The sequence below is a fragment of the Hypomesus nipponensis genome, chromosome 11 (assembly GCF_054491055.1).
Source record: "Hypomesus nipponensis isolate SF chromosome 11, ASM5449105v1, whole genome shotgun sequence".
Taxonomy (NCBI): Eukaryota; Metazoa; Chordata; class Actinopteri; order Osmeriformes; family Osmeridae; genus Hypomesus; species Hypomesus nipponensis.
The window spans coordinates 8,650,493-8,665,845 of NC_140371.1; the positions used below are offsets into that span (position 1 = coordinate 8,650,493).

Sequence of the window (15,353 nt, forward strand, 5' to 3'; positions counted from 1 at the left end):
GAAGCAACGGCCCCAGTGGATGTAGGTGGTATTGCATTTACGGTTAGGTTCCCGTGTCTTCCGGTCGTTTTTATTCTATCAACTCCAGTCAACATTTACAAAACTATCTCCCCCAATAATTTTTTTTGATTCTCGAACCTGGCTCATACTACTGGCTTTTTCATAGAATAATTTTTCCTGATTTTTGCTAAGATTGAAACCAATCCGAAATGGGTAAACAAGCAGCCCACTTATTTGCTTACATCAAGAAAAGTTGCCTGCAAATATGCTTGCAGATACTTACAGGGCACGAGCACAAAAGTTCACATTGGCCGATAACCAAATTACCTTGAGCTGAATGAGCCATAGACTCATTAAATGAGCACAGGGAGAAATGGCTTGAGTTGCCTGCCTTGTTGTAGCAAATTTAGCAAATTGTTGTCACACATACATGAAATTTTGTTAATATAGTTTATTCCCGTAATTTTAAAACAGATTTGATTTTTCGTTAAAACGTTCATGACATGATGGCAAATATATTATGTTAAGCGCGAGCATAGATTGTTGACATGTCTATCTGGAACAAAGACGAAGATTAATACTTTAACTGTTAACCACAATAGGAAATGATATATATTTAAATAATATTAGTCTTGTCTTTAGAAGCTTTTGTGAAACACACCCATTATTCTTTTTTGATCGTGTCATCAAGCCAGACTGCTTTTATGGGACAATGAAGGTCCTCAGTGACTATGTTTCACCCCCACTTACATCTGATGGAAACGTCTTGTAGCCTATATGGTTCTATGAGTATTCCCTTTTCAAAGGCAAATGTTCAATAAAGTATATTCTATACACACTTCTCAAGCTTTTATTTATTACATTATTAACATGTCTTGTTAGATCACGTTATATCCATTAATAGACGTTTGGTTTTCAAGGTTGAACATATAAAACGTAGGTCACATTTCGACACTGATGTGAAATTGAAGGCAGTGTGAATTTCGTGGCATTTAGTTTGAATATAAAGTTGACAGTAAGCCTGCATTATGGAAGATTTTGGTTACCAAAATAACTATTAAGCTTTCTTTGCCTGGCGAGAACAACAACGGAGCTGTTCATGTCAACAGTTTATTTCATCCGATACAAAAGCAACACATTTGATGAGTTCCATATAGAATAGCCCTATATTTAGCCCTATAGCCTAAACAACAAGTGAAAGGAATACTATACAGTGACAGAATACATTTCCGTTAAGTTTGCATCATGTGTCTGATTCTTATTGGACTTGTACCCCATTCTGCCCATAGATTCTGCAACTGCGATGCCCACACGCTCGCAACCATATAAATCTATGCTCGCGACTGGTTGTCGCAAAGTATGTGTACAGCTAGTTGCAAGCGTGCACAAGGTCTCGGAGCTAGGGAAAAAAAGAGCTACTGTTTAAAGCTAGACTGGAAGACACGGAAGTGGAAAGATGGCCAAGTCCAGTCTTGCGCTCTCGCTTGCCTCACTGCGCAGCACTTTTCATAGAAATGAATGGGGACGCCATCTTGGAAGAAAAAAGTAACTTACTCTAGTTATATTAACTCTATGATTAGGCCGCAAAGTGCATTTTTTCAACTTTGTTTTGACATTGTGGAAGAGTCATTAACATGTGTGTTATGTTAATATAAAGGCCATTTCACACGATTCGCGTAGGCTTATGTGCTGCAGATAAAATGTATGGGACTTAATGAAAGAATACAGACCCAATGGCGTCATTGCACTTACAATTAGAAACCACTCATGTATTTTCTCGCGTCTAAGCGCGCAACTCTGTTCAAATGAGCTGATACATAACAGAAAATACTCAGTGTGCCCTACAAAGGAAGGAAATTGCATGTCATCCATTTTCTTCAAGACTCGCCGGATTATTTACTTTCAGTTGCATGTCACAGATAGTAAATTTGAGCTATTTTATGTATATGTGTGTCAGTGATATTGAATTATATTATTGTCTCATCTACCAGGCTTTCAAGGGAACAGAGCAGCACTGAAGGAATCATTTCAAGTCAGCCTCCACACCAACGCAAAGAAGCCCCATTCCATTGGGGAGCAGCTGATAAAACCATGTTTAAAATGTGTGTCTCTCTCTCTTGGGTGAGGAAGCAGCGAACAAAGTTGAGTCTGTCCCACTCTCAAATAGCACAATTGCAACTAGAATCAAAGACATGGCAGTGACATCCAAAAGTCAGTTACAGGGGATATAATGGAACACAAAATATTTTCACTGCAGCTAGATGAGTCTGTTGATGTTGCTGAGATTCCCCAATTAATTGTCTTTTCCAGATACATCAGTGGTAAGGATATGAAGGAGGAGTTCCTGTTCTGTGACCGGCTGCATACAACAACAAGGGGAAAGGATATTTTCAGAGTAGTGGACACAAATTTGAAAGATCTCAAATTGGAATGGATTAACTCTATTGGAATTTGCACTGATGGTGCCAGGACCATGACTGGGTGCAGGTCTGGTTTTGTGGCTCATGTTTGTAAAGTGGTACCAAATGTGAATGTGACACATTGTATCATCCACAGGGAAGCTTTGGCCAGCAAAGCATTACAGCGTGACCTAGGAGAGGTTTTTGATGTGGATTGTGAGAATTGTGAATCTAATCAAAAAAGCGACCATTACAATCAAGGCTCTTCACAGAGCTATGCAGGGAAATGGGAGCAGAGCATGAGCACCTGCTCTTTCACTGTGATGTGAGGTGGCTCTCCAGGGGAAGAGTTCTGCAGAGAGTGTGGGAGCTGAGAGAAGAGGTCATGGCCTACCTCAAATATGAAGACCCTGACCTTGCCAAGCATTTTCAGGACAAGTATTGGCTGGCAAGATTTGCACATCTTGTGGACATTTTCAACAAGCTCAACACACTGAACAAAAGCCACAGCATTTTGGAGCTGGAAGATGGAATTCAAGGATTTGCTGCACGCCTGGCTCTGTGGCAATGCCAGCTGGCTGCGGGAGAACTGGCAATGTTTCCGGTCCTCTCTGCCTACCAAGAGAACATGGGTGTCCCCCTGAGTGACTCTGTGAAGCAGAACATAGAGGAGCACATGTCTGGCCTACAGAAGAACTTTAAGCAATAATTCCCAGACTCACAGGAATCTCAAAACCTTCAGTGGGTGAAGTGTCCCTTCCAAGCTTCCAAGCTGTGCCATCACTAGAGTTGGGTCTAAGTCAGACAGAGTTAGAAGCATTGGTCACACTGCAGGTCAACAATGGCAGTAAGATGCTATTTGAGACAATCACTCTCTCTCAGTTTTGGATTGCTCATCTGAAGCAGTAGGAGTTCTCTTGCTTAGCTAGGAAAGCTGTAAATGTGTTGATTCAGTTTGGTACCACATACTTATGTGAATCTGGGTTTTCTACTCTAGTATAGCTGAAAAACAAATACAGAAACAGACTCAATCCCCAGCATGACCTCAGAATAGCACTTTCACAAACCAAGCCCAGAATAAATCTTCTGGTTGAAAACTTCAACCAGCCACATACTTCTCCTTAAATTTATTTGTGCCTTAGATGACATATCATACCCCTTCTGACATGTCAGGCCAGTAGTATCATTTTAAAAATGTATCTGTTTCTGCCAGTAAAAATTTATCTGAATGTTGCTCATTGTTGGTGTTTAAAGTTGAGGGATGTTGGGAGGGGGAGTTGAGAAAGGGGTGACAAATAGAAAGAGTAGAAAATGTTTGTTCATTTAAAAGTGGTACAACATTGTATGTACATATGAGGTGGAGATATTTTTTTATTGCACTCAAGACATTTGATTATTGCTGTCATGTGCTTTTATGATTAAATAAATACATTTCATATCCATTATAAATTCATAGTTTGTTGTGTTCTGTATCAGTAGTTACAGATGTATAAAAAATGTAGATGTTATGGAAATGTATGTAGTATTTTTATGTTTGGGTCCCAGGGAAACACCATATTTCTCTTTTGGGTCTCGAGCAAAAAATGTTTGGGAACATTCAGCAACTTCACCCGATCCGACTGAACATGTCGAACTCTTCCGACAGTACCCGACAATGACCACTAAACACAAACTGCTGGCCCACACTGACCCAACTGTTGGTGTTTGTTGAAGAATGTTGGCATTTGTCGGGGCAGTGTGCAAGCTGCTTTACACAACGGCATGCTGTAAGATCGCCTATACTCGTGTATTGCTTGGTAGGCTATCATTGTTCCCATATCAAGTGCGGCATATATTCCAGTGCGGTTTATACTCAGATTTACAAACACAAAGCTTCCATTTTGGTGGGGTGCAGTTTAGAGAAAATGTGGCTTATTTTCTGAAAAATACGGTATACAATTCCAAAATCAAGAAAGGGAAATCAAACAAAATGGGTACTCACCTTCCCAGAGTCCAGTGCAGTGATGACCCAGACACAGTGTGCATTGTTCTCATACTGGACTGGGTAGTTAGGAGATGTGATGAATCCCCTTGGTCCCCGTAGGTTAGAACCACAAGTTCTTGCTAAGAAAGAGAACACAAGTGTTTTTGCTAGTGAAGAACACTGACTGGTGAGAACAACACATTGTCACTCGAATACTCCAGAGCCAGGCTCCTCTGTTTACTAAACAGTAAATGAAGCCTTCAGAGCATCTTATTAATCTGTGTTAGTCTTATGTACTAACTGTTGAAATACAGTGAGAGGAATCAATGGTGAGATCAGCAGAGTTGAGCGTGACCCTTTGCCCCAGAGAAATTAGCAAAAATTATGAATTATGAAATCTCTGAAGACTGTACTGCAAGTTTGTTAATTACCAGTCAGAGGGCTCTGATGAACACAGGAGAATCAACCCATCCTTAATTACAGGTTGGAAAAGTTCTATAATTAACTCTACATAATCACCTTGGATAAAAAAAAAAACTATGATCTCAGACCTCTGCACTGGAAGGCTTTTAACTCAACACGCTTCTGCCTGTTTGGAGTCAGCCCTATACACTGCAGTGTGAGTCTTATTGAGTGATACTCGTGTGCGTTTACTAGTGATGCTGAGGCTAGAGGTGTCCAAGACAATCAGGAACTTGTTGAAGTTCTGCTGAAGAATTGTCAAACATGGTTACTGTGGTTCCTCTGCCTTGACAACCCTTGTTCTATCTCCATTTGACTAATGTCATCTGGAGGACAGTGTCCTCTAAAATTTTCTTCAACTTTGCCTCTCTTCTCATCCTTCTCAAACATTTCCTCATCCGTTTCTCACTCTCCTCTACTCCAATTCATCTGGCCTGGCCTCAGAACCCTATTCTTTATTTTCATTTCTCTTCCCTCCCATGTCTGGCCATTACCTCCCATCCCCTCAGGTGTGGATGTAAGCTGGCTTTATCCTCTGTCCCTGCAGTAGAGAGCGTATCTATGCATCCATACCTTTCATCACAGCAAGCTTAATTCCATTTGCCATCAGGGTCACTCCATCATATGCTTTCATTCTGTTCTGTTTGAAATGATCTTTAATTGAGTTTTTTGCAGAACTACTTTGCTCTATGCATCTCTGTTTGGTTCTTTTGTTGGGTTGATCGGTTGTTGTGACAGCTGCAGCGTTCTATCTGTGTGCTACTGGTGTGGACAGGGGTTGGTAGGTAGCTGTTATCCTATATCTGTGATGCTTCTGTTGCATATTGCTCCCAGTAGGCGCTGGCATAAATGTGCAATGCAGAGCTGACAGGTTGGGAGCTCACTCCTCGGGTATTGATCACAGCTATTAACACTTCAAAGCCAACAGCTTGCAGTTACTGCCTCTCACAGATGGCAAACAGGCACAAACAAGACTACACAGAAGAAGAAAAAAAGAAGTACTAATGACTTTAGATCATTAGGTCTGGAGATCTTCAACAGAGCCATGGATGGTCTAGCACTAGCATGCAGGAACTCAGAGGCTTTGATCTGGCAGTTACAACAGATGACAGTAGGCAGCAGTCACAGCAAACCACTGTCTGCCTAATCGCCCAGCTACCCTCCCCAAACTGACTAACCCTACCCCCTCCACAGAGCCCTTCTAAACTCAGAGCCTGTGGCGTGGTCCGTCTGCTGTAACGCGATGTGACAGCATCCCTACAACAACCGTCTGGCTGGGAAACAGGCCTGACTCACACTGACTGGTGCAATAAAGACTGTCTGCTGCTAACTGTTTGTGCTCTGTTACTGACTGTTAATGCTCTGTTACTGATTATTTACATAACTTTATTTACTGACTGTTTAAGATCTCTTACTATTAGTCTATGAGTGAGAACATGTGTACGTGTGTGTTTGTGTGTGCATGTTTACTCACTACGGCAAATGGGTCTATGGTCGCTCCAGGCTGCTAGTGTCTCGGTCACCCTCTGGCAGGTAATGCTCTTAGACCCCTGCAGTACATAACTGTCATCACAGGAGAACTGGATACTGGCTCCAACCCTGCAACACATATACAAATATGTTGTGTAGTGCTATCCTTGCGGGGGGAATTCAGTCACATTCCAAATCCTTAATGTAAACTTAACCTTAACCCTAATCCTCACCTAAACCCAAAAACCTAACCTGAACCTTAAACTAAAGCCTATCCCAAGCTCCTAACCATAAAACTATCCCCAACTCCTAACCCCAACCCTTAATGTAACCCTAACAGTAATTATACCCTACCCTTAAACCTCCTAAAAACCCATAGAAATAGCACCTGAAGTTGTGGGGACAAATGCATACACTCCTTGCTCAGTTTGAATGGACTGATATGGTGAATTTTGAGAGGGGTTTTACTCACAATGCAGGATAACTGCAAGGGCAATCTATTTTACACTTGTCACTCATTCTAGCCATAACCAGTTAATGCATATGAACATAATTGTGTCATACTTTGAACAGGGGCATATAACCCTTTATAAATAAACCTCTGCTCAACTACTTCCCCCCATTTGTAGTTTTGAAGTCGTTTTTCCCCTGTGTCAATTCTATTCAGCTCCGTGGTGTTTAATGGTGATGACAAACTGTGCCTTCTTATCTCTCAGCTAATGACCCAACCACCTTATCCTACACTGTCCGATCACCTAATGAGCAAAAATGTTAGAAGTTATTAATGGGGATGTTGAAGCTGCAGGAGTTGAAGAATCTTCTGCTGGTTCTCCAGAAGAACCCCTACTCCAATCAGTGCACCTGATAGGGCCACTAAACCTTTCAAACGGAAACTGATTGAAGGAAAATACTTTCTGGAACTTACTGGAAGTCGGACCCCATCCTCCTGCCGTTTTCTGGAATCCCCGGGTCAGGACACACATCCCCAGCCAGCCCTGATTGGCTCACTGCAGACAGAGAATGTAGGTTGCCAGCAGGAAAACAACATCCAGGATCCAATGAACAGGGGGGACACATCATCTTGGTGAAAGTATTGACAAAGTACTGCTGATGCTGAACTAGATGGGTTATCAAACTGAAACGGAAGCATCATTAACAATTCTAGTGCTGGCCTGAGGACAAAGTGTATTTGCCTGTAGTGTGTGTATGTGTGTGGTCAGTGCAGTGTGGCAAGGCTGTGTTTGGTTGTTTGATCAGCTGTCATGTCCTTCTGTTTGATCTGCTCTTCAAATGACAGCCCTCTCTTTGGGCATCTCACTGTGAGAAGTTATACCATGTGATCAAAGCATCCATCCAGCCTTCTGAAGCACTTTTTGCCCCATTGTTTTCTTCCCATGTGCTGACCTGCATTGTCCACTGGTCGAAACCAGATCCAAAGAATGACCTTCAAATACTACTTTGCTCCACATCCAGGAATGAACCTATCCCTGACATAAGATGGCAAATGCTGGCACCTCAAGTCTCGTAAATGCCCCTCACACACAAAGTTTAAAAAAATACATTGGTATTAAGTTAAGTCCAGTTAGTATTTGGGCAAGTAAACGTTTTGCACAGAATTACAGCAAATGTAATAACTACAATTATAGCGACATCAAAAAGCTGTGGGTTATATAGGGTGCATTATCTAGTAAGTCGCAAAATGTTTTACCTTAAATGATCCTACTTAGACCTACATTTATTCAATAAATGAACAGGCTCAAATTAGTTTACAAATGTGACTACTTCATTGGCTCACCTACATAAATGGATAGAAAGTTTAAATTCACTGCTTGGTATACCCTTACTGTAGGTCCAGGGGACCATCCACAGGAAACATTTCATTTCCCTGGCTGGATATAACAATTGAAATCTAGTTAACAAACTGGTATGTGGAGGGAGGGGCCCAATTTTAGCCAATTAAATCAAGTTGTTTTTGGTCCTTCACTTTTGCCATATCGAACCAGAAAAAAAGAAAAGAAAGTGAACAGATGTCTAAATGTCTGAGCACGTTACAGTTATGATGGCCAGTAACCAGGGTCTTTATGTCTATAAGTTTATGTTCAGCAGTGTCCAGGGTCCTATAGTCTGTAAGATGCAAGGCCATCATCTACATATCACTGCATCAATATCCACAACTCCCTTTCCACCTAAGGTTTTATAAGATTTACACACTATGTTAAAGCTGGAGTTATGCAACCTTTATGATTCCCCTCGCTACTGCTTCCTTTGCGTCTTCCACATGCCGTGATATTGAAATCAAATTGTTTATTTGACATCAGCGTCACAAAATCATGTACTTATAATTGCCGTTTGTGCATCCATACAGGATTTTCTATCTCCATAAATCACAGGCATAGTTCCATATTAGGCACGGGGCCCTAGTAGGCTACTGCACACTTAGCCACTCTCAGATGCTAATTGCTACTGCAACATGCTTGGTGAAGCATAGCATTGCACAAATTATTAATGCAGTTTAATGTGCTGTTAACCTGTGGATTATTTCCTCATAGCATAATAGATCCCATCAAGGGTTTCCTTTCTGAAAACACATTATGGAAATGCATAGGGTTGCCAACTTTCTCAACCCCAAATGAGGGACAATTTATTCCAGGTGCGCACACACACATGCGCACCAACAGATGACCAACAATAACGGAAATCACGAGCTTTCATTAGCCATAAACCTACTAATTTCAGTGCAATTTTGGCAAACCACTAATAGCTACTTCTTGGATGTATTGTTCATAGTAGGCTGATAAGCTAGGAGGCTTGGTGGTCCCACCGCTCAAGACCGCCCGGTCCCAACACAAGCTCTTCTCCTGCCTGGCCCCCCAGTGGTGGAATCAACTCCCGACCTCCATCAGAGACACAGACTGCCTCTCCACCTTCAAGAGAAGGCTTAAGACGCATTTGTTCTGGGAGTACAACGATACTTAGGAATGGTTTGCTGAACCCATTGCTAGTTTCCTCAAGGATCACAATGACTCTTGCTTAGAGACTTGTTGCTCTTGTTGGTTAGTGGCAACTGATTTAAACTGTTATATTCGCTGCAAAATATTCTATTTTAGTTAATCTTATTTTTATTTTTACTGCTGCTGCTTTTCTACAGGTACACTTGCACTTAGAGATTCATGTTGTTTAAATTGTAACTTGCTTAACTACATGCTCGTATGGTTCTTCCCTTTGGCACTTATTTTTGGGTTGTTCACAATGTGTGCTTCTTGTTTTGGCTACCCACACGATGCTTTGGGGCTATCTTGTTGTTAGTATCAGTGACCTAAGCACTTTGTAAAGCTCTCTCTTGGAAGTCGCTTTGGATAAAAGCGTCTGCTAAATGAATAAATATAAATGTAATGTAAATGTAATAGTCAAGACAATTATTACAAGTTTCTCCTTTTGACACACAATAACGCTCACCTCACCAGTTCACACACACTCTCAACAAGCAACAACCGTGTCCCATAGCAACGTATGCGTGAGTTTTTGCACGTTTACAGTAGCCTATTAGCCTATCATAATAATTGTCCACTGAGGTTGTGATTGGAATACGGGACTGGAGCTGTCCCTGACGGGACAAATCAAAATCACCCATAATTTGGGATGTCCCGGACAATTCAGGACAGTTGGCAACCCTAGAAATGCAGCAAATAGCCAGGCCAACTCTGAAGGCTTACTACAAAGGTAAACAACTGATTGGGCTGTGAGATATTCAGCACACAAGTTAGCGTGTGTATGTTTGCTGGATCCTGTATGCCAGTGTGTGTGTATGTGTCTGTGTGTGTGCAAAATAGTTCTGCCTGGGAACATACAAGTATGTATGCTACTTACACACTGCGTTCTTATGGTTTGTATCTTTGCTTGGAAGCATTTTCACCCCTCTGGACTTGAGCTCGATGGCCTTCTTCACTGCAGCCAAAGAAAGCGGAACACATTAGAATCCATTAATGTAATTAATAAAACAGCCTAAAAGCAAAAGCTAAGAGGATCTGTGTCACACCACACAAACCGCTCCAAGAAGAGCATTTGCAGCAAGAGCACTCGCCATTTTGCTTATTTTTCTCCCTCCCAAGTCATTGAAGCTTGTGGTGCTGGAGGCACTCTAAGTGATACAGAGCATGTCCTCCAGGTCATTACAGAGACACCCCATCCTACACACTGAGGCTGGGGGCAGCAGCCATCACTTAGGATGACATTTTACTCTTGCAATAAATACTGCAATTACCCCTCAACAGTCACAACTCTAGTGGTGGGGCAAGGTGAGAGAGGGGGAGTCTGGAGGTAGAGTGGAATGTGTACATGCGTCAGAGGTGGGTGTAGTAGAGATGTGTATGGTGCATGCGCGTGTGTGTGTGTGGGGGGGGTAGTGGGGATAGGGGGGGTAGGACCGGGCGGGAGGGCGGAGTGCATTGCACTGGTCCCATAGCTTTTGGATAGTGCCAGGGAGAGCCAATTAAAGTAGATATATGACGGAAAATCGAATCTGGTAATTATCTCATGCAGGCAGCCAATTACAGCGTGAGAAAACGGTAATGGGTTCAGCTGCTTAATGGCTTTTCCCAAGAAGTAAGTCCAATCAACAGGTAGTAATACTTGAACAATTAACATAACTTTACATAACAACATAACAGAAAGAGAATTTGAACAAAGAAGCCAGCTATATAAAATTATGCTGGGTGGTTTTCAGGATTTTTGTTATTTTGGTGGCTGTAACAAAAGTACCATAGCATTTCAGATTTTGGGGAAATACTTATAAATAACAGTTTATTGTGCATGTACACTAGATTCTGTAACTCTGGTACTTGAACTATTAGTTTGTACTAGACTATTACCATGGTACCTGACTATTTCCTTGGTACTGGACTATTACCTTGGTATTGGGCGCTGAAGCCTTTCCTGCGGTGGTTGCTGTCTGAGGTGAAGTGCAGCCGTAGCCAGTTCTTACTGCTGATGACAGGGGATGGCAAATTCATGCCTGTCAGCCTGTGGGACACACACATGCAAACACACACACGCACACAGCTGAGTGAGACCACACGTCCATCAAAACAACAATAACAACAAGGTCTTAGCGTTTAGGGATTGGAATATCTGTATTGCTATGTATTTCCTACTTCAGCCAGCACCAAAATCAAATCAAATCAATCGTTCAGTAAACTGTCCCCTGAAACTACACCTATTCTATTCACTTCCTTGTTCTCGTCTGTGGTCCAGTACCCTGCCAACAGAGCAATAGCCCTTTAAATCTGCTGGGTAGGCACAGTGGCTTCAGTCCTGTTGATGACATTTGTGTTACTTAGGTAGAAGCTTGTACAGGAAACTCTGTTCTAGCACCCTCACATGCACACAGACACATGCAAACACACACAGTGCTGCTTCTCTTCCAGTCTGGCCTCTTTGCTTATTTGAGCAGTAATCAAAGAGGAATGAAGAAAAGACCTGTGTGTCTGCTGTGTTAATTACTGTTTACTCCTTTAGTAGGCCTGTTTTCACCTACCTTTGACAGACCACATACCCTACTGCAGCCTGTAGTTAGAACAACACAGACATGTACACCTCCACTGCAGACTGCCTAAGGCCGAATCCCAATACTCTGTCTTACCCCTACCCCTTACCCCTACCCCTTAGCTTACCCCTAGCCCTTGTCCCTCGAAACTGAGGGGTAAGGGCTACATAGCCCTATGAAATGAGACACTCCTTGGTTACAGTTACATATATTGATGTCTCCAAAGCAAGTAGTGTTATGCACTGATATCAAACAAAATTCGCTGCTAATGGAGTTTAGATAAAACTGTAGACATGCATCGAGTTCATTCAAGGCAATTTAACTTTAGTGTAGCAAACTATCGATTTTTTAAAACACTTCAATTAAGAACAAGGTTGCCAATACATATGTACAGGACCTGGTAGAGCACAAAACAAGACGGTCGTAATTTTTTAATCAAATATTTAAGCCGAAAATATTATATTTAGAGTCCCACATTTATGCGACTCTTTGAATGATCTGGCCGCCATTGTTGCAGGTTGCGCAGTACTCACAAACCCCTAGGTTTAAAGTAAGCTCCCGAAAAAACACTTGGTTTTAAGGGGTGTATACCCCTTCGTCTTAGACCTACCCCTCGATCAAAAAGAGTAGTAATCCTGCAAAGACAAGGGGCCTTGCCGCAGCCCATAGCCCTCATCTGCAAGTTATTCAAACACTCATCTCTACCTCATGATCATTGCAGCTATGTTAGCTGCATGTCTAATACATTGTAGGGAGCTGCTTCAGAGATAGCATTATGATGAGGGGACAGTGATATACACATACCCTGCCACATTACTGAATAAATGTATTGGTTGAATGTATACAGTATGACGAGAGAGAGAGAGAGAGAGAGAGAGAGAGAGAGTGAGAGAGAGAGAGAGAGAGAGAGAGAGAGAGAGAGAGAGAGAGAGAGAGAGAGAGAGAGAGAGAGAGAGAGAGAGAGAGACATGTTCCTCCAGGGTGACAGGAGAAACATGACAAGTTGGCAAGTAACGGACTGCAGGGGGACAAGAGGAGGAAATTGCTTTAGGAGAGCCAATCAGGAGGCTCAGTGATAACAGGAAAAGCCTATCACACATCACTGCAGCTGTTTGTCCAGCTGTCAGTTGACAATCTAGCTCTAAAAGCCCTGCAAACTGTACTATCCATCAATTTTTTTTTTCACCCCACCATTAATCTTTCTTTGTCCTGATTATCTTCCTTAAATATATAACAGGCAAAACAAACTGTCATAACATATTGTCAAATGTTGTAATCAACAACATGATTCTGAGTCTATGGATGGAGTAGTTACCTACAGACCAGGTGTGCTTCACCAGAATACCAAATAGGCCGCCTCTATTCCTCTGGGTATATTTATACCTGGATATACTGAGCCACATGCTATAGTGACACACAAACACACACACAATATCTATCTGCAATGCAGAGACACCTTGAACATTATTTTGTCAAGGAGAAGACAAATGAAGCGATACTCAAAGTGTCAGGATCCCACTTAAGGCTCTGAAATGGTTTGTGTCACACTTCTGGTACTGACAAGACTTAAAACAGGCTTATTCCCCTCCATGCTCCCCCCCCCACCCCTTTGCTCCATTCTCTGCACTCTTCTATTCAATTCCCTTCTCTCCTCTGCTTTCCACTCATCTTCTCTCCTACCCTCTTTTCTACTTACCTTATGGAAGGAGTCTTCACAACAATGCAGAATAGGATGTATCATACATAGGGGATTTCAGAGAAGTTGGAATATAATGAGTTGTACCTTTAGGAGGCGATTACAGGAACAGTGCATTATAAAGGCCGAAATATACTTCACGCTATGTATGAGTTTACATATGCTGAATGGTTGCCGAACGTATCCTGAATTTGTTTGGTGTGTACTTTGTGCATGTCTCCCTGGCCCTTAAATGTAAATAAATACGCAAGGTGCAATACCAACAGAAATCGTGGGGCAGTATATCAAAGATCCTCTGACGTGCGGCAAGACAAAAACAGAAAACGAAGTAGTGGTAATACACAAAGGCAGTATATTTTAAAGAGCAGATGTGTAAGCTAGCTTGCAATTAGACATAAATTAACAATATCTCCTCCTATGTCACCAAAATCTGAAGTAGTTGTTGACATATTAGTCATAGTCACAAAATGTTTTGTTGCTGACCTGCCTCCTAGTGGACATCTTTAAAACCTCCATGTTTACATAAAGAACACAGTGGAGTATGTAAACAGTACTGCACACGTAGCTTTTGCGTACGTACATACGTACATGTACGAAACTGAAGTATACCGATGCCTTAATGAGTCTTACCATATGGAGGGGGCTTCAGTTCCACTGATTTCAAGGAAGTCGTATCGGTCTTCGAGCTGGAAGTCTGAAAATACCAGGGCGATGGTGTCTCCGGGTTCCGCCAGGACACTCCAAGTACAGTCAGCATTGTTCTCGTACTCTGCGGGATAGTGGGGGGTGGATATGGTCCCAGTTGTCCCTCTTAGAGTCCCACCACAGGAGCCCTCGGCTTATAGATTAAATCAAAAGTGTTTTAGAAAACACATTGAGTACAGAACACAATGTGTAGGTTGAACAATTTCCACTTGATAACAGCTGAAGTCTACAACATATTTAATTAATCATTCATATATGATTAATCCTGCACTTAAACAACTGCTGAGAGATTGGTATAGTGGTCTTACCTCGACAGAAGGGTGCTGGAAAGTCCCAGGATGCCCCAGTTCCGGGACTGACGAGGCATGTGAGCACAGCGTGGCCCTCGAGCAGGAAGCCCAAGTCACAGCTATAGCGAATCTTGTCCCCAATGTTGTACCTGGATCCCTGGATCACCCCATTAGGGATCAACCCTGGGTTCCCACACATGTGGCTCGGGAGCACTTCCCGTTTGAACACACACACAGACACACACACACACAGAAAAGAAAAAAATCAGGTATTCTCTATCAGAATGGAGTACTTCCAGTACATCCTCCATCAACAAGAGTATCTAACCCCTTCTACCCTTCTCTTAGCCATGCAAAACAGAACAAAACAGAGGGGAAAAGAACAGTCTTCATCCATCTTGTCATCTCCGCTTTTATCTGACAAATGCAGTTGAGTTTTTGTCTTCCTACACAGATGAGAATAGAACAACTACACTGTAATTTTTTTTTTTTTATTAACGCACTTTTTCTGTAAATTGTACATGTTTTTTCTGTATATCTGAATTACAGGAAATACAGATAGAAAAACAATGGCAAACTGTAAATTTATAATTTTACATAAGAATTACAGCCAAATGTTGTTACTTAAAAATACACTAAAAGGTCCGGTTTTTTTTTACAAATATGAATAACATTTTCACCAAAATGTTCTGTTAAAACTATTGCTGTCAAACGATTAAAATATTTGATTGTGAATAATCGCATTAATGTCATAGTTAACTCGCGATTAATCGCACATTTTTATCTATTCTAAATGTCCCTTGATTTCTTTTGGTCCTATTCTTTT

At 41.8% G+C, this 15,353-nt stretch overlaps 2 protein-coding genes across 2 annotated transcripts in view; both read right to left on the reverse strand.

The window, feature by feature from the left end:
- Nucleotides 1-3,392: 3,392 nt before the first annotated feature.
- LOC146267972 (CUB and sushi domain-containing protein 1-like) lies at nt 3,393-14,291 on the reverse strand. The gene is made up of 7 exons (XM_084709425.1): nt 14,163-14,291; nt 11,201-11,313; nt 10,162-10,239; nt 7,220-7,301; nt 6,299-6,423; nt 4,381-4,502; nt 3,393-3,401 (listed from the first exon to the last, which is right to left on the reverse strand). The coding sequence occupies exons 2-7, from the start codon at nt 11,301-11,303 to the stop codon at nt 3,393-3,395; spliced, it is 519 nt and encodes a 172-aa protein (XP_084565551.1). The 5' UTR covers nt 11,304-11,313; nt 14,163-14,291.
- Nucleotides 14,159-15,353, reverse strand: part of LOC146267973 (CUB and sushi domain-containing protein 1-like) — a 268,877-nt gene continuing 267,682 nt past the window's right edge. The window contains exons 4-5 of the mRNA XM_084708968.1: nt 14,546-14,740; nt 14,159-14,370 (exon numbers count right to left, since the gene is read on the reverse strand). Of these exons, the coding sequence (XP_084565094.1) occupies nt 14,159-14,370; nt 14,546-14,740 (407 nt within the window). The remainder of the gene's footprint in view (nt 14,371-14,545; nt 14,741-15,353) is intronic.

Bases quoted from the DNA above. Each gene is read 5' to 3' on its own strand.
- LOC146267972 (XM_084709425.1), bottom strand. From the start codon at position 11,303: ATGAATTTGCCATCCCCTGTCATCAGCAGTAAGAACTGGCTACGGCTG. The intron at 7,302-10,161 runs GTAAGTAGCATA...CTCTGTCTGCAG, and splicing joins AAACCATAAGAACGCAGTGT to TGAGCCAATCAGGGCTGGCT. The intron at 6,424-7,219 runs GTAAGTTCCAGA...TATGTGTTGCAG, and splicing joins AGGATGGGGTCCGACTTCCA to GGTTGGAGCCAGTATCCAGT.